At 39.9% G+C, this 20,151-nt stretch overlaps 1 protein-coding gene across 7 annotated transcripts in view; it reads left to right on the forward strand.

Moving 5' to 3' along the window:
- NALCN (sodium leak channel, non-selective) overlaps positions 1-20,151 on the forward strand; it is a 317,181-nt gene that overhangs the window by 40,033 nt on the left and 256,997 nt on the right. For 6 of the 7 annotated variants that reach the window (XM_053890708.1, XM_053890599.1, XM_053890639.1 and 3 more), the window contains one exon: positions 13,018-13,172. In XM_053890708.1, coding sequence (XP_053746683.1) covers positions 13,018-13,172 — 155 coding nt within the window. Of the gene's footprint in view, positions 1-13,017; positions 13,173-20,151 lie in introns of those variants that run through there. The other variant, XM_053890689.1, reaches the window with a different exon arrangement.

Below are 20,151 nucleotides of genomic sequence, written 5' to 3' on the forward strand. Positions count from 1 at the left end.
CTGAGAAGAAAATATGTAACTGCCCGCAGGATAGTAATGTTGCTACAATAACAGCTTTCTTTCGTAAGTTTGATGATTCATTTGAAGGACCGATCATTTATGCCATTTTTTGTTTTAATTTTCAGTTCAGTATTAACTGAGTTTTAGTCTCACTCATAAGCAGAAAAATTATTGATGCCATTTTACCATTAGTTCCAGCCAGACATTAATTTATTCTTAGAGACTCAAAAAACTATCCAAAGTCAAAATAAAACACATAAAAAATCCCAATTAAAAAAATTCCAACCTTTTTGTTTCCTTTTCTTCTGAACTAGGAATTTCTCATCAACATCTCTGAGTCAGATATTAAGCTACATCCTGATGGTTGTGTTTCCAGCGATCAGTGTTGCCAGTCACTGGCATGACCTCATTTCTCTTATTTATTGTCCTTTAACAATCCTTCCGATTTCTGCTTAATTGTTTTGCATGCACAACAGCCTAATAATGGGAGAGTCTTCAGGCAGAGCTGTGTCTGTTCAGAAACCTGTATATCCTGCGTTTCCAGGCTGACCTCTGGAATTGATTATTTGTAGCCTGTGAGGCAAACAGGATAAATAAGGAAGCAACTCAATACACCCAGTTTTGCTTTTAGATGAAGCTGATTTCTTTTAAAGCAGAGAGAAGGGAATCTTAGCTTTGTCCTCAGTAGCATTACTAGTAAAGCTTTATTCTCCTCTGATAATGAAGGGCGACCTAAGGCAGTTATGGCACAGGTAATGGGATTTGACTCAGCAAAGCAGTTCATATCCTACAGAAATTTGAGAAAAGCGATGGCCTGTGGCAGAAACAGGTGTTACAAAATGCCAAATGTGTTGGCAGAAATCTCCCTGAAGCTACAAGATGATCACGTAAAAATGAGCTGGTAGGTGAAATAGAAAAGATGAAGACTTATCTGCCACCTTATTACCATTCCTGAGAAAGGAGAGAAATTTATTTCTAGCTGAGTATCAAATAATGAAATCTTCTTCCCAAGAGTGAGATAATTAGAAAAACCCTAAAGAAAGCAAATGTGAATATTAAGTATATAAAAGTTGATTCCACCAGGAATTCAAGTAAATACTTATAATGGCTGAGCCATTAGTTTTGAGACCCAGAGGTAGGGAACCGCACATCACAGATGCCCAGGACGTTCCTAGAGTATCCTTGCTGTGGCAGAGTAATTACTAATAGCTTTCTTTTCCATCTCAGGGAAATCTTGGGATGGTCACCCCACCCCAGGGTAGCTTGTAGGACTTGGTGGTATTTTATAAAATATCACTGACACTTAGCCTAGAGATAAGGTAAAGTTGGATTTGGGTTTTTTATTACTGGCCCCAAATAATATTTAAGTTTACCCTTTAGGGTACTTGGGAAAATAAATGAATTATTATCTTATAAATTCTGTTCACAAAATAATGAGTTTTTTTAATGGAAAAGTCAGAAGAATTAAAGATAGAAACGTGGTGGAACTTAAAATGTTAATTTTTAATTTCTATGGACTTTATCAAGAGGGAATTTTGTAGAATATGTAAAATCGTAATGCCTCAAATTCATGCAAAGGTCTTTGAAGTCTTCTTGATTTATATTTAAACTTCTTTTGAAGGATGAAGACACACTGTTCAGTTTAACTTGCAGGACTCACGCAGAGATGTCTGCTGGGTGGGCGATATAAGAACAAGTTTGGATAAATGCATATTGGAGAGATTTTTCTTTAAAATATTTAAAGAAGAAATGAAAATACTCTGATGGGTGCATGTAAATTTCTAACTAAATTAACAGCCACATTTATGGAGCACCTGTTCTACCTCATGTATTGTGCTTTTATAACTTATTTTTAGAACAACCTGAAAGGAATTATTTCCCCCATTTTGCAGATGAAGACACAGTCCCAACATAAATAATATGTTGGTCTGGTAAGTGAGAGCGTTAGGATTTGAACTCAAGTCTGACTTCCAAGCCCCTGCTTGTTCTCCCATTTGAGCAATTTCTACCTTGTTATGATCCCATATTTGTAAACCTGTAGACACATACAGGCGCACATCTGTATGATACACTCTTTATATGGCATAGAGAAAATTAAAGTCTACATGACCTCTGGTTTCTTTCTACCACCACGGAGATGGTGTGTTCCGGGGGTTCTGTTTCATCCAAGCCCATAAAATAGTGACACACAATATATTTGTATGAGTCCATCGACCCCTTCTAAAATTGTGCATATCCATCTCAAAGATGTGGCCCATTTGAACCACCAGTTAAATCCACCTTTTATCTGTTACTAATTTTAAAAAAATAAATGTGAGTAAATATTTCAGAATAACTTGAATTCCCATATGAAAATTAATACCAAAGTGATTTTCACCAGAACAGCAAAAACATTTGTGAGTCTTCAATATAAAAAAAGAAAATCCTACACTTTGAAAAAGGGTCTAAAAGTAATCAAGTGATTTTTTTTGATCAATTATAATATAGCACTTCTTTTGATCTTACTTCCCAGAAAGAAGAGAATGTCATAACATAGGTTATAAAACTCTTGCTATTAGTGGTAAATATTTATTGAACAATTGATAGCTGTTATCTTCTCATTCAATACCCGTAACAGCTTTCTACGTGCGTCATGTTCTATTTTTATACTCTGTATTACAGCCAAGGAGATTGAACCTTAGTGAGGTTAAATAAGATATCCAAGATGAAACAGTGTGTAACTGGCAGAAGCAGAGTTGAAACCCAGTTCTCCCCAACACTGATTTCTAGGCTTTTAAAGATTCATGTTGTACCATGGTCCGTAAGTGAGATGATCTTCAACATGTGCGTGTGTCCATGTTTGAATAAAATGTTTAGTTTCCCTTCGGTTGCAAGGAGCACATGCTTAGGAGACAAACTCTGAATTGGCAGATGAGTACCTGGTTGAGATCGCCTATATTAGGACTCAAAATTCTGTCATGATGCACTCCTGAACCTACTGTGTGAATGGGAAGTGAGGGGCCTTGACGGTTCAGCCCCTCACAAATCGCGTTCACTGTAGTTGTCTGTGTAGAAATCATTACTGAGCATCATTTTGGTATCTCAGGTTCAATCGGACCAGCTTGTGTTCCTCCTGATAGAAAGCACCCTCACGTGCAGTGACCATAGCAGCACCAGGAGTACCTGTTGGGAATTCATCTCTAGGGTGGGATCTCTTTGATAGAGAAAATCACCTGGCCAACTTTGTAAAAATACAAACTCTGAGCCATATCCATGGATTCCTATCTATTGGCAGGGCTGAGACTCTCAGAATTGGTTGGGTTAGAAATCAGTGATTTAAACCCTTGGTTCTACAATTAAAACTCCCAAAAATGTGTTAAGAGTGGAAGGCAAATTTTGCATGGTTTCTTCAAAGATAAATCTGGAATCTTCAAAGAAATGCTAAGCTTTTAGCTACTATGCTTCCACCTGTGGGGAACTTGAGTTTCCTGACCCTTCAGACTGTGTCCTTAGAAATGTCAGCAGTGCTTGGGTAGCTCAGTCAGTTAAGCACAGGACCTTCACTTTGGCTCAAGCCATGATCTTGCAGTTTCGTCAGTTTGAGCCCCGCGTCGGACTCTGCACTGACAGTTGGGAGTCTGCTTGGGATTGTTTCTGTCTCCCTCTCTCTCTACCCCTCCCCTGTTCACGCTGTCTCTGTCTCTCTCAAAAATAAATAATTTTTTTCTTTACTTTTTAAGTTAAAAAAAATATCTAAGAAGCACCAGAGGTGATGAGAGCTTCTTGTCATTCTTCCAAAGAAGCAGGTTGCCCATGTGTTCTGGGAACTCTAGAAATAAAATAAATTTTGTTTATTTAGTGACTCACCTGTCTTAGATCTAGCAGTTGAGTGGGGCAGGTATACTTTGTGGTTGGTAGTTACACATTCTTAGCACTGTGGAACTCATATCATTTAACCGCAAACAGTAGCACCCTGTCAGAGTGGGGAGAATGGCTGTTCCCCAGCTGTACAATTCAGCCAAACCACAGCCAGTAAACATAAATATATTTGGAGCTTCTAATAGGTATGAGGCACTTTGTATTCCTAATTGCTAATTCATAAGGTGATCTCATATGTTGGGCATTAGGATCCTCATGAGAGAAAAGAGGAAGTAGCTCCTTGCCACACATTAATTAATTGATAGAATCACCGATTGAAGACCTATAATCTTTGTCCCAAATTCTGGTGGCCATTTTCCGCCTTGCCAGCTGACTCCTCACCCTGGGATCTTGTAGCTTCTTAAGCAAAGGAAGAAGAGTTACTGCTTGAGGAGCCCTTGGTCCAGATTCAAAATGTCAAGGGTAGGGGCACATGGATGCCTCAGTCAGTTAAGCATCCCACTCTTGGTTTCAGCTCAGGTCATGAACTCACGGTTTGTCGTGAGTTTGAGCCCCACATTGGACTCTGGTGTTGATAGTGCGGAGCTTGTTTGGGATTCTCTCTCTCCCTCTCCTTGCCCCTCCTGCATATTCTCTCTCTCTCTCTCTCTCCCCCCCCCCCCCCCCAAAAAAAAGGTGTCAAGGGTAGTGTACTTTGTCTTATGACCTCAAATCAGTTTTCACATTTCCAATTTGGAGCTGATCAATGCAAACTCTGTGTCCTGATACTTTACTGATACTCTTTGAATACATGAATACATTCAAATACCTCTCATTGTCTAATCCTTGTTCAGATGCCCATTTCCTGGTCCCTGTCACCTGTGTTGTCACTTATCCATATCAGCAAAGTAGTGAGTGATAGAATTAAGGGAGTACAGTTGGGGAAAATATATAATTAAAAGAACTATTCAGATATAACAAGGTACAATGATGATTTAAAATACTTGTTTCAAAAGAAAATAATGTTTTGTCATTTAAATTACATACACTATTTGAAAAAAGTATTTAATTTTGCCATTTTGATGCATGATGAATTTAGCACTTTATGGCTTTGTCTATCTACCCATTCAGGAATGGATTAAGGAATGGAAAATCATTAAAATACTCTCAGCCAAACAGTAAGGGGAAATTTATTCCCTAATTACTTACAAAATGTGCCAGTTTTACTTGTTTATAAAATGTGGGTGATGTCAATATTATTTCCTACCTCAGACTATTTGTCTTATTTTGTAGTCCCTCTAAAAGTCCAGGTAGGGCAATTAAAAGTTTTCAAAATCAATAAATAGTCTCTTCTCTGCAAATTCCAGGGTGGGGTAAATGTTCCAAAACATCCAGCATTGGAAGTAGCCAGGCCAATTCATAAGAGTTTTTAATTAACCCTGGAAGAGGAGGCCAAATAGGAATGAAAACGAAGCCAGATGATTCTCTGGAATGAACCCAAAATGCGGGTAGCAGCCAGAGTGAGTCCATTGTCAGCAAAGGAAAGGGACAACCTGTAAATGCAGGTCTAAGTTTTGAGCAAGAAAAAAACCCTTGTTGTCTGCCTGCCATTAAGAGTGAGGCAAGCAATGCCCTAATGTATCAAAGGGCACATTCACTGTCCTTCCAGGTGCAGACTGTGTGTGTGTGTGTGTGTGTGTGTGTGTGTGTGTGTGTGTGTTCACTCCATGGGTTTAACCAGAAATGTATTCTCCTATTTATTTTTGACTTCTCTCTAGAACATACAATATAAATAGAAGAGAAACCTATGGATGCAATAAATAACAAAATGCTTTTCAAGTATATAGTGTTGTCTGTTGCATATGGATTTGTTGTGCCATGTACTTCCTTTTTTGCATCACTGACAATTTCATCGTGGAATGCAATCCTCAGAAACACGTTCGTTGTAGCCAAGCCTCTGTGAATGTTTTTTTACAGCAAATGGACCAAATTTGGCTACAAGAGCTCAGTGTTTTTCTGCTTATGTGCAGTTCTTCAGGGGAAAAAATGTAAGAAAAATATAAACAAAATAGCTATCTATAAATTCCCATTGTAGGTATAGTTCATGAAAATCTTGCAAATAAGTAATAACTTCTGTCAATTAGTGTCTTTGACCTTTTGGCCATTCTCACAAATGAGGGACAGGGTGTAAGTAAGCTCAAAGTGTATCAGACACACTGTGTCAGTTTGGGGGAAGCACAGATTTTTGTCTTTTTTCCCCAATATGCAAAATCTCTGAGAATGTAGTTTAAAAATTGGTTGCTATGGTAACAAGTGCTTGTTTATAATCCCTGAGAAAAAGCCGAGAATAGCCACACCAGCAATGAAGGGGTGAAAATGTTGTTCTCTTTCTCTCCCTGACCTTTCTTGTTCTCTCTCTCCTGTGCACACACAGGCTCTGGCATTTCCTCTTTCCAGGATGCCCTAGATCTGCCTTAGACCTAGCATTTATTGATCCTTAAGTAGTCACTCCAAGCAACAACCCCATTGGAAGGTCTTCCCAATGCTCACCATCTACCACCTGCAGTCAGATGTGATGTTTCTGCTTTGTGAGCCTGTAACACTAGCAACATATAGCTGGCTCTCAAAGCATTCGCCATGCTCTACTGTGGTCATGACTTTGCTAGGTAGTAAAGCCTCTGATTTGGAAATACCTTCTTGGTCATCTCTGTTCCTAGCATGTTGTGTGGCACAGAATGGGCCATTCAAATATAATCATTTTGAATGAGTGAATAGACAAATGCAGTAAAGTGGCCTCACTAAGAATAGGGGAAAAACAATTTCTGAAAAGGGGCTAAGTAATAAGAATAGTTATGTTCTTAAGTGAGAGTAACCACAAAATGCCAACACTAAATGCATTACAACCAGCAGTGACAGCAGTTTGATATCGGTAGAGAAAGATGAGATTGTGAGTAACGAGAAGAATTTGAACACAAAATCTTGAGCTATTGCATTTGGCATTGTTGAGTCCTATGGACAGAGGAGAACAGAACACAATGGGCATGTGATTTGCTCTAGTTATTACCTTTTTTTTTTTTTTCTTTAAATGAAAATGTGATGAGGTCATTCTGGGAATAGTTGTTTTTAATAATAGCTGAAAAGTTTCTCATCTTACAGATGAGGACACTGAGGCTCAGATGGTCAAAGTGAATTGCCCAAGGTGATTAAGTTGGTTAATCACTAAACTGAATGATATCCTTGTGTTCCAATGTATAGCTCTATCAGTGCTCTGTACCATCAGGAGTAATAATTAACTTAGGACCATAAAACTCTTGGGTTGCCTGGGTGGCTCAGTCAGTTGGGTGTCCAACTTCGGCTCAGGTCATGATCTCACAGCTCGTGGGTTCGAGCCCCGTGTCGGGATCTGTGCTGACGGCTCAGAGCCTGGAGCCTGCTTCGGATTCTGTGTCTCCCTCTCTCTCTGCCCCTCCCCTGCTCACACTCTGTGTCTCTCTCTCTCTCTCAAAAATAAATAAACATTAAAATTTTTTTTAAAAGACCATAAAACTCTTAAATACTTAAGTATTATTTGAGGCTGTTGTAAACAGTTTTAGCAACAAGTTCAGAACACATTTTCTTAGATTTCAAACTCCTACATAATGTTATATGTAAATAGGATATTTTGTTAAGAATTTTTTAAAAAAGCATATGCCAGGCAGATAATTAATGTCTTTTGAAAAACAATTAACTACTCCAAGGAATTCTAGTATTCATTTTGAAACATGGAAACTACTGAAGCCAGAATTTAAAAAAATGGAAAATCCATGCCAATTTTTGGATATCACACTTACAAATTGCATAAAAACAACAGGATCCAATTGCTGAAGAATTTCTTCTGTGGTTACTTTACAAGCAAACAAATAAACAAACACATTAGTAGATTTGTCATAAATTTAAATAATTGTAGAAAGACACATTTCTTCACTTAGTAAAAAAATAATTATTACACATTTACTATGCATTAGTTAAGATTCTTCAGAGAAATAGAACCAATAGGATGTTTATAGGAAGCAATGAGATTTATTTTAAAGAATTGGCATATGTGATTATGGCGACTAGCAAGACCAACATTTCAGAGCAAGCCAGCAAGCTGGAAATTTCAGAATGAGCTGTTGTTGCAGTATTGAGTCCAAAAGTAGTTTGGAGGCTGAATTCTTTTCAGAGGATCTCAGTATTTTTCCGTAAGGCCTTTAACTGATTAGATGAGGCCCACCCATATTATGTTGGATAATCTGCTCTACTCAGAGTCTACTGATTTAAATGTTAATTGCATCTTTTTTTTTTTTTTTTAATTTTTTTTTCAACGTTTTTTATTTATTTTTGGGACAGAGAGAGACAGAGCATGAACGGGGGAGGGGCAGAGAGAGAGGGAGACACAGAATCGGAAACAGGCTCCAGGCTCCGAGCCATCAGCCCAGAGCCTGATGCAGGGCTCGAACTCACGGACCGCGAGATCGTGACCTGGCTGAAGTCGGACGCTTAACCGACTGCGCCACCCAGGCGCCCCAATGTTAATTGCATCTTAAAAAATACCTTCACAGCAACCTCTAGACGGTGTTTGACCAAACAACTGGGCACCATAGTGTAGCCAAATTCACTCATAAATTTAACCATCAGACTATATGTCAGGAACTGTGTGGACTTGGAGGTTATACTGGGGAACAGTCAAGTTTGGGAGACACCCAATGAACAGCTGACCACTCAAACATGAATTACACACTTCCCAAGTGCCAGAAATGAAAAGTGTGGGTACTTTGAGAAATTATAGCAGAGAAGCCTAACCCAGCCTGAGGGACTTGAAGAGGCTCCCCTGAGAAAGTGACATTCAGGCTGGGGCCTAAAAAGTGAAAAATGGGTTAACCAAGCAGAGATGGGAGGAGAGGTTTCCAAGCAGAGGAAAAAGTCCTAAAGTAGAAGGAGCACACCAAGAGCTGAGATAAGACCACCATGTTGGGTACTGGGCCATTTGAAAGGGGAGAAGCCAGATCCTTTGGATCTTATAGATGAGATTTGCCATGGACAGGCTTCAGGTAAGACCAAGATTATGAAAAGCCTGTCTGTATGTTCTGTGGCTAACGGATTGGAAGGGTTAAGAGTGCTGCAGGATGACCAGTTCGGGGACTAGATGGTGATGCAGGTAGAGGTGAAGATGGTGAGAGTTGAATGAGCTCAAAAGATATTTTGGCAGATATTTAGGGCCACATGATGATTAGTTATGGGAGTTAAAGGAAAAGTAGATATCAAGGAGATTGCGCACTCTCAAGCTTGCTCAGCACTGTGGATGAATGTCTCATGGTGCTGCTTGTCATGAAGGAATGTTGGCAAAGGAGTCTGGGCTCAGTAAGGGGAGTAGAGTTGGAGGCACTTGGGGCGTAGCCAGGTGGAGACATCTAATAGGTAGTTAGACATGTAACTCTGAGAGTCTAAAAGACACCTAGGATGAGAGAACTGCAACTATGAGAATGGATTTGTCTGCACAGGGAGAGACTATCATAAAAAAAGAGAGGAGGCCAAAGACCGAGCTCAGAGCAACTCAGAACTGAGGGCCAGTTCCAGAAGGAGAATGACCTGAGAGACAGGGACAAAACTAGCATCGTCCAAGTCAGCAACTGTTGCATCTCTCTCTCTCTCTCTTTCTCTCTCTCTCTCTCCCCCCCCTCCCCACCCAACCACAACTGGGAAAGGTTTTCTCTTTTTAAGGACTCGTGTGATTAGGTCAGGCTCACCCAGATAATCCAGGATAATCACCCAAATTCAAGCTTTTTAGCCTTGTTCACATCTGTAACCTTAATTCCATTTGCCATGTAACCTAACATATTCACGTGTTCCGGACATAAGAATGTGCACACCTTGAGGGGGACGTTGTTCTGCCCACCATCAAACAAGTATGTGCAGTGCTATCAGAAGCCGCAGGAGAGAGAAACTGAAAATGGTCCAGCTGGATGTGACACATGGAAATAAACAAGAGCAAGTCTAGTGGATTCGGGATCATGCAAAAGAGGCTAAAAAATTAAATTAGGGGGCTTAGAAATTGATAATTTTTTTTCAAGAAATCCAACTGTGAATAAGAAATGCAGGTCTTGAAACCCACTTAAGCATGAGTGAATATTTATTAGGACTGGAAGACTCATTGTCTATATTTAGAGTTTGGCTGGTTGTAGCAAGAATTCTACCCTCCCTAATTCCAGAAAGCCTCTTTTTGTATCATGAATATCTGATGGAAAATGAACAAGGAAATAATTAACGTTAACAAATAAAAATAAAACTTAGAAGATTCTTGCTAACGGTGACAATGAAACAACTATACATTCTGAAACTCCCAATGTTTATATCCACTTTTAAAAAGAGTAATTATCATGTGGTTTTAGATACATGAGTTCCAGGGCAATTAATCATCTAATAAATGTGTCTCTAACAAGCATTTGCTAATAGCTTGATGTTGGCAAAAATAATGTGTTTCAGATCTGCTGCCTCTGAAGCCAAAAGATTTCAACATAATATCTGGGCTGGTGAGGGTTGTGCTTGAAATGAGAATCAGTGTTAATATGAAAGAAAAAAATAAATGGAATACAAAAGGAGAAAACTGCTCTAATACTTATAAATCAGTAATAGTTAACAGTTATTGGGTGAGTAACTGATTCCCAGTGCTATTCTGGGAGTTGAATATTAGCTTGTTGAAACATAAGACACTCCCACCAGTTCGTGTGAACGCTATCCCCATTTTACAAATATGGAAACTGAGGCAGTACACAACAAGACTAGGGTTCCAGTCTAATCTTGTCCAATCCAATCAGGCTATCAATAGCCATCAAGAACAGCTAACACTTACTGTCTACCAAGTACCTGTTTTAAGTACCTTACAGACTAAGTCATTACATTTTTGCCACAGCCCTGTGAGATAGGCATCTCCCTGCCATCTCCTGAGGAAGAAACTGAGGCACAGATAGGTAAATTATTAATTTCGATGGGCTTCCCTCTCTGAACTTCACCTTAACCTTCCTTAAGTTAGGAATTAGGTGATCTATGCAGTTTCTTTCAGCTGCCCAGTGCTGTCAGTATCACGTGCCTGAATTCCTTCTGTTCTTTTGACAAGTCTTTTAACGTTTATTTACTTTTGAGACAGAGAGAGACAGAGCATGAACGGGGGAGGGTCAGAGAGAGAGAGGGAGACACAGAATCTGAAACAGGCTCCAGGCTCTGAGCTAGTCAGCACAGAGCCCAACGCGGGGCACGAACTCACGAACTGCGAGATCATGACCTGAGCCGAAGTCGGACGCTTAGCCAACTGAGCCACCCAGGCGCCCCTCTTGACAAATCTTTATTATGTTTTTACGTATGTTTTGTTTGCTACATTTTATTATTGTAATGATTACTAAATATTTATAATAAGCATTTATTGAGCATTATTATTATTGTTGAGCATTTATTTATTGTGACATGCTAGGTGCTAAGTTGAGTGAATTCCTTGGTTTACTTAACCTTCACACAGGCTTTGCTTTTAATTATGGCTACTCTCCCTAGCTGACAGATGAACAAACTGAGCTTAGAAACATTTAGAACTTTATTCAAGTCACACAACTAATAATTGGGAGACCTTGGGATCAAACCCAGAAAACCTACTCTGAAACTTAAGTCCCCTTAACACTTAGCTCTAATGTGTGGTCTCCACATCAGAAACATAGTCAGGTCAGACTTAAGCAAAGATGAATATTTGGTCTACATATAAAAATATGAAAATAGGGTGAAGTAAGTGATATGTCTACCCAAAATCATATCTCTCAGACATAACCAAGTAGTAATTTCCACAACGAGAACTTTCCCTTGGGTTTTCTGTGTGGGGTCCAAAGGAGCCCATACCATATACCAGAGGGCACAATTATTTCAACACTTATTCCCTGACAGTGGACAGATTATCTCCTGGCAGCTAATAGAATCCTGAAGGAATGCACTTGGGGTGTCTGAAATGCAGGTGAGGATTTTAGAGCTTTGTTTACAACTGAGACAGAGCTGGTGAGGTGTCAGCAGGCCTCAGGTATGTATGTGCAAACCTGTGAATTGTGTGTGTGCATGGTGGCCTCAAGCAGGGAAGGGATTGCAGAGTGTTGAGTGTCAGACTCTAGAGAAAACGCATTATACACAGGGAAGGAAGCAGCCAATTGAATATAAGAAGGTATTAAAGAAGAAATATGACCCAAAACATCTGCCTCAATTTGGCTGTAAGCTGAGGGCTAAGACTGTCCTGAGGTCCATCCCCACTTAGGAAATGCTTACAAACATCGAGGTAGTGGGAAATGACTTGTAATAAAATCATGGATTTAGAAGGCTTGTGAAATCGTCTAGCCTAAACTTTGGTCAGGGCACAAGCCATGTGAATTGTCTCAGAGAGCAGTTATTCAGGGCCCATTTTAAAGGTCAGCCCAGAATGAGATTCCACAATCACCATTCCAGCGATGACCCATACTTGCTCCCAAGAAAGCTGTTACTTATCTAAATCCTCATACATCAATTTAATCTCCACCTTGCCCTCCAGAACAATGAAACAGGGATGTATTACCATCCACCTAAAAGACCTTCATGTTCCTGGAGCTATCACCAAATCACCCTATAATCTCTCTCTTTCCAACACCATTCCATTGGTTCCTTCAATCCCACGTTATTTGTCTGGATTCCTTTCTCAACTGCACATCTGCCAACACACAAGAAGACTGAGTGTCATTTATGCGACTCATAGGATGACATCCTATGATCGTCATCATTTACTGTTTGGTTAGAAGTAGGCAAGTAAAATTTGTGCCCACAGTAGGGTAAGTATTTGGTGAACAACAAGGAAGCCCCAAGCAGGTTAACATTCCTTGAAAATTTACAGCAGAATTCTTTCCTTTGCTTATCTGGGTCTTGGTCCTTAATGACCAAAACAATAATAGTAATAGTATTCTTATATAGAGCTATTGTGAGGACAAATCAGGGATCATTTGAGAATGTCTCATTATGTCATTAATGCTATGAACACCCTTCATGAATCATGAATCTTACGTCTGGGTCCCTATACAACAGCTAATAGCGAAGGGTGATTACATTATTCATTTTAATCAACATTTACAATTGTCCAAATTGGCTAACCTTTTCATAATTTGTTCACAGAAATGTAACCTGGAATAGCTTAGCTATCCCAGATACACACTGCTCACCAGAGCTGGAGGAAGGCTACCAGTGCCCCCCGGGATTTAAATGCATGGACCTCGAAGACCTGGGACTTAGCAGGCAAGAGCTGGGCTACAGTGGCTTTAATGAGATAGGTCTGTCTTACCACTAAAACACATTTTCAGTTTCTGTTTTAAAATGTTTATGAAATGGAGAGAATACTTGTTTAACTGATGTTTGCTGTTGAGATTGGCTATAGCATTTAAGAAACACAACTACAGATTTTAATGCTCTTCCTGGGTTGTGATACAGTCTGCCTTACAGTCTGTAAAGACAGTCTGCTTGTATGGATATTCATCAGTGTCTGTAGAGGGTTCAGTATCCCTTATTTTAGAGTATTTTGATTCCTAATTACAGCACTTAAAACTATTTGTTGAGCAAGGTTCAGGGCTTGTTGACTGAAAGATAAGCAGGGTTGGGTTTTGTTCCACTTGTAACTGTGAACCAGTAGGCAAGGTAAGTCTTAAATAACTGAAGTAGTAGTCATTGATGAGTGCATGAAAACTGGAAAGTAATCCTGGAATGGAAGATAGCTAATGAAATACTTAATGAATATGCATCAACTATGTAATAGACATATGGGAAATGATGATATGCTCAAATGTATACATTTATCTGTGGCTTGTGCTATTAAGTCCTGAAATGTGCCATTATATACAGTAATGAAAGTACTTAACATCTGCCATTTAGTTTATATCATTGCATTTATTACCATTTCATGCAAGGGGTGCATGTTTCATTATTGAGACAAACAAACAAAAACCTAAGCATTCTAAACAATTATTTTATGCTTTGAGAACTTGTCTTAGCTCAGGCTGCCATGACAAAATACCATAGACTGGGTAGCATAAATAACATCACTTCATTTCTCCATTTCCCTCTAGTCTGGAGCCTGGAAGTCCAAGCTCAGGGTGCCCTCATGGTTGGTTCCGGTGAAGCCCCTCTCTTTGGCTCACACATGGGTGTCTTCTCGCTGTATTCTTATTTGGTGGTGACGATAGGGAAAGAGAGAGAGAAAGAGACAGTGAGTAGGAAGAAAGGAAGAAGAGGGAGAGGGAGAAAGCTCTCTGACCTCTTCTTGTAAGGGAAAAAAATCCCATCATGAGAGCCCCACCCTCATGATCTCATCTAAATTGAATTCACTTTCCAAAGGCCCCATCTCCTAACACCATCCCATCGCAGTGGGGGTTAGGACTTCAGCATATGAGTTTGGGGTGGAAGCAACACAAACGTTCAGTCCGTAAGGGAATTGTTATCAGAATCATTTGGAAACAACAACAACAACAACAATTTTCCCTTCAAGTTTCAAGGCCCAGGCGCATTTAAGAGAGTTCTAGACACTTTTACCCAGGACCTAAGAGAATCTCCGTGTTTAACAGTGTGGTGGTTGTGCTTCTTTGGAAGCCAAATCTACTTCCTGACTTTTGGTGTGGTTTCATAACTCCGCGAGCAGCTGTACAATGCGGGGTGTCATGGTCAGGCAGGAGAGCATGAGCTCCTGTCAACCCTGGATTGCAACTGCTATAGACATAGCCAATCAGTCTTTATACATCAGGAAAAGTGGCTGATAAATCTTCCTCTCACCCTGGTGTTCCATCACAGCAGCCCACAGATGGTGTTATGCGGGATGGCATAATGAACTCTGGGCTGGGTGCTGGAATTTCAGAAAGAATATGTAGAAGATCTTGCACTGATTGAGGAATACTCTTCTGCTGTCTGAACTAAAAAACCACAAGGCTACAGCCTTTAGATAGAGCATAATAGTGAACTTGGGCTGAAAGCCACAAATAGTTGGTAGTTTTAAAACAGTGAGTTTTGCAAATAACGTTCCTAAATTTGTATTCTTATGTTTTTAATATGCCCTCAGAGCGTATTTCCAGCATTGTGTTTAGATGGGTAATCGTTCACCCCTTTGGCCAATGGTACACTTTCCTACGTCACCAAATTTAGAAGCCAGCAGATGTGAAGGCATTTCGATTTGCTGTACTCTCTTCAACTTATCTGGCTTTGGAATCAATCTTATATCCTTCCCCTGGTTATAAGGACTTTTACAGATTATGCTGATGACTTTCAGGGATGAGCAGGAAATCACAGGCATGGTTTGGGAGATGGGATGTATATTTTGGGTAAGCCTCGTGGACTGAGTTCCAGGAATCCTGACCCCTTGGGCACAGCTAGAATGGGCTCATCAGAGCCTCTAACTCTTTAAAGGGCTAACTAGGTGTGCCCGTGTCTTCATGAAGGGTGGCCAGCATTCAGTAGTTAGACTCCCCTTGCACAAAAATCTCTATTCCTATAGAATCATATTGCTAAATCGAATCACTTCCTGGCCATTTTGAATGCAGCAATTGTGCCTAAACTCAGAATGCTGCATTATGGTCAAGCTGATTCAGCTTTCTTCACTGTGACTTACAATGACTTCAACCACTGTGCAGTACTCTCTTTGAGAAGGCAAGTTTTCTCACAGAGCGTATTGGCTTCAGAAGCCTGATTCTAGGAGAGAACTGCCCCGGGGGCAGCAGGCCTCCACTAAGGCAATAATCTTACTGTTTATTTGCACATTTATCTCCCAAGGATTTAAGCTCCTTGAAAACAGGAAGTACATCTTTTCATCTCCATGCCTTCAGGGCCTGGCACAAGGCCGAGCTCCATAAATATTTACTAATGGACTGAACAAAGTATATGTCCTTTTGAATTTGATGGTAACCAGTCATGTTTGTGTTAGGATGTAGAGCCATAATAGAGAATTAAATTGTTTTCTTGTTGTTCTTTCCCCTGGTTTTGTCTGCTTTTGTTGGCAGTATTCATTATTCCTCATGACTTGCTTTTCTATACAAGCTTAATTTGGTCTGTTTGCTTCTTTTTCTCAAATGATGCTTGAGTTCAACACCACTGTATGACTAATGGTTACATAATGAAATGTTGACTTTGTACTGTAACCCAAAAAGTTTAAAATGGTCGCTATACCTTGGACTGAAATTGCTAACTAACTTTCTGATATTATGCATCTTTGTAGATACACAAATTGTGATATTTTAGATCATCTCAAAGGTTTTATGGAAACAAAATAAAATTTTCCTCCAAAATGAGGAAAAGAAATTATTTTACTAGGCACACATGATCATCTCTTTTTGCATGCAGTTGAATTTAAAACAATTAGGTGATTTATTGTGCATATAAATTTGGTCAATGTACTTTATATGTAAGTAAGCATGATTAATTAAAAAGGAGCACATTTCCTCTTCTTACTAATCAGATTGTCATATAATACATTGAATTTCAACTCATTTATAACATTTCATTTATAAGTAGCTTTATGTCTCGTTAAAATTTAATATTGATGATGTTGAAAAACTCACTTTTTAAAATACATGAAAAGCCAGAGTCATTAAAGTAGAAAATTTATAAAGAGCTTCAACTGTAAAATTGTAAAGACACCCTTGCATCTCTAAAGTCATCAAATATCAAGAAGACTGAGAAGTAGAAATGCAGTTTCCATATTTAAGGACTCTGAAAAACCCGGCACTAATAAACCACACATCAGAAGACCAGGTGTCTAACAGATTACTTCCTGAAAGGATTCTGGCAACTGAGGATCTCAGGCAGAGCCAGCAGAATGCTGACATTCTCAAATAAAGAATATTCCCAGAGGAGCAGAGTAGTTCTCTGTTTGAGTCAGGACATCAGTGTGTGGCTGACCATGGGAACTTTCTGGGACTCCATGTGACATCTCAAAGTGGAGGCTCTCGTTCCTGCAAACATTTAGTAGAGAAATAAAGAAGACGAGATCCTCAGTCTGGGGGGGCCCCGATGCTGCTGCTCCGTGTTGATGAAGACAAGGGCCCAATCTGGCTATCCCTTAAGATGACATGGGGAGGCTTTTAAAACATAACACTTCTCAAGCACCACTCTCAGCCCAGTTAAATGAAAACCTTGGGATGATCCAAGGCATAGATGGTTTTTAGAAGCTCAGTGTGTGTTCTAAATGTTCATGCACCGTTGTGAACACTTGGACTGAAGCAGCACTGATACACCCACACACACCTGTCTTAGAAAAAACTTCCTTTCTCTCCCGCCTGACAAATACCTGATCCTCTGAAACTGATTTCACAGATAAGGAACGATCAAAAAGAATGAGGACCATATCTATAAAAATGCACATTTAGGTATGTGTAAAACTGAAAAAAAAATCCAAGAGATATAATTTTTAAAAATTGCAGAAAAAGACGACCTAAATATGTGGATTTAAAGGGTACAGCTGTTGCAGTAAATGATCATAGAACAATCAACGCTGAGGCATTTCTTACTAAAGTTGTTGGAATTCAGAGCTAAAGAAAGCATCCCATGCGCATCCAGAAAAAAATGATCAAGTCAGTTCTTTTTCTTTTTTTCCCAAGCAATACTCAAAAAAGTGTAGCTCCGGGAGGAACCCGGGGCCTCCAGTCAGTTCTAAGGGAAGCCATCGTTGAGAACTGAAACTTTGTCAGGACTCAAGTCCAGGATACAGGGACACAGGGCTTACAAAGTCCTCAGAGAAAGAACGTGTCAAACTAGTTTTGGTTACCATTGAAGAAACAAGAACTCAGAGACTGCATTTTCCATTAATCCTTCTTGAAGACATTGGGCCAATCAAGAATGACAGATCGTGAGCCTAGTCTCTAGTATCTACTCAGTGTAAAAACAAAGCTAATACAACTTCAGGATTTACAGAATATATAAATATTACACATTATGGCTGTGTAGAAGAGATGAGAAGAAAATCCAGGGAGGCAGTGTAGTGATGTTAGTGTCCTTATACTCAGCAATAAGAAATATATTGTCTTATGCTACATATGACTTATGTAATGGAGGTATATGTGTAGTTGAACAAGAATGAATTACAAAGTAAAAAATATCTACTTTAGAAAAAATTCACAATCAATATAATGGCCCTGGGGTTTGGATCACAGCTCTACTACATACTAGTATGGTGACCTTGGAGAAGTAATTAACCTCTTCGTGCCTCAATATCCCCATCTGTAAGGTGGGATAAAGGATAGACCTCCCTTATAGCATTGACGTGAGAAGGGACTGAAACACAGCACTTAGAACACTTAGCACAGAGTGAGCCAGAAATTAGAGCTGCATTGGCAAAACAGGAATGCACCTCTGTGGTATTTGAGAAAAAAAGGCAACTTGTTTTTAAGTTTATTTATTTTGAGAGAGAATGAGTGAGCAGAGGAGGGGCAGAGAGAGACAGACAGAGACAGAGACAGAGACAGAGAGTCCCAACCAGGCTCCACACTCTCAGCGCAGAGCCTGACATGGGGGTCAATCTCACGAACCATGAGATCATGACCTGAGCCGAAATCAAGAGTCGGTTGCTTAACCGACTGAGCCACCCAGGCACCCCAAAAAAGGCAGCTTTAATAAGAGAGGGGAGAACACAATGCTTTCAGATTAACACAGCCGTGGTTTATATTACTCCCTTCTGCCTGTAGTAGTTTGCTATTCAGATTGTTCAGGATTTTAGAGCAAGTGGGGAGACTAGTGTTCACCTTGCACTATGTCCCTGTTAACTGATACCGTGCATTTTATCTCTCTCTAATCAATGTACAAAATTCCAGAGGGCCAAGTTTTGGTGGCATTTGGTCTTCATTAATCAATTATTATTCTCTTGTTATTCTCAGAAATATCCTTCCTTTGTGCTTCCTCTTTAGGAACTTATCCATATTTAGCCTAGGCCATTGAATTTTCTATAGTTTCATTACACCTTACACCTATAGTTTTATTTATCCCTATGCATTTGAATTTGTGACCCTGGACTGGGCCACTCCCTGTCCTTTAGCAGAGTGCCAACAGGCCCTCCTTCCATAGACCTCAAAAAAGCATCCTTTGGCTCACTGAGCCAGAAGCCACAGCCATGCTATTTCCTGCATGATCCCCAGCACTCAGTGGTTTACTTTCTGTCCTCCCATGAATCCCTGTACCAATGGTGACTGAAATGTTGGTGGTTTTTCTGTCCCTTTTTTCCATTCAAATACCTTCCATCTTTATTTCTGGGTCCCTTTTTTACAGCCCATTCTTAGAACCCTCAACTAGTACATCATCTGTAGGATGTTAACCTAGGCACTTGAGACATCACATACTCCCCACATTCCAGACCTATTGAGGAATATACATTATTGGAAGGACATATTTATTTATTTTTTTAGTGTTTATTTATTTTTTAGAGACAGAGACAGCACAAGCAGGAGAGGGGCAGAGAGAGAGGAGACACAGAATCTGAAGCAAGCTCCAGGCTCCGAGCTGTCAGCACAGAGCCCCAGTGCAGGGCTCAAACCCACAAACTGTGAGATCATGACCTGAGCCGAAGTCGAACACTTGACCAACTGAGCCACGCAGTCGCCCCTGGAAGGACATAGTTAGAGGTCACAGAATCTGTTTAGCAAACATTCACATTTTGTGATTGCAGTGAGTGTGGGGAAGTCGGGAGCCAGCACACGGTGAAAAGGTTTGGGGACAGGTGACACCCAAAAACTCTACCGTAGAGGTGAAACCAAAACACCACATCAGCTTACCCTGTTTAGAAAATGTGCCCTGCTTCCATGTTCCGAGTATTCACCCCACCTTCAGCCTCTCTGTTCCTCTGTGTTACCACATGCTTGTCAACATGTGGGGATTCAATCTGAGACACTGTGGTTTTCTGTAATGGCACTGAAAATGAAACTAGAGGAATTTTGAGCTGGAAAAGATAGTAGTCATTTGGTTCACCCACACAGTTTTACAGAGAGGGCAACTGAGCCTCAGAGTGAATAAGGTCAGAGTTCTAGAGAATTCCCCACGGAAGCAGGGAGAGTCTCACTTCTTGTGACTCACATACTCCCACTAAAACTTACTTTATCCCTCAAACTTTTTACATTGCAGATCAGTATTTCATTAAGAATAAAACTGAAAAAAAAAACCTTGCAAAGCTTAGTTATATTCTTAATATTGTAGTAGAAGGTTAGTATCACTCACCTTTGGTAGGATGCTGGTACAGAAGATAACTATTCAAACAGATGTGATATGCCAGTTGGGAAAAAAGCAACAGCA

The sequence above is a fragment of the Panthera pardus genome, unplaced genomic scaffold (genome assembly GCF_024362965.1).
Source record: "Panthera pardus isolate Hobbes unplaced genomic scaffold, ASM2436296v1 HiC_scaffold_1, whole genome shotgun sequence".
Lineage (NCBI taxonomy): Eukaryota > Metazoa > Chordata > Mammalia > Carnivora > Felidae > Panthera > Panthera pardus.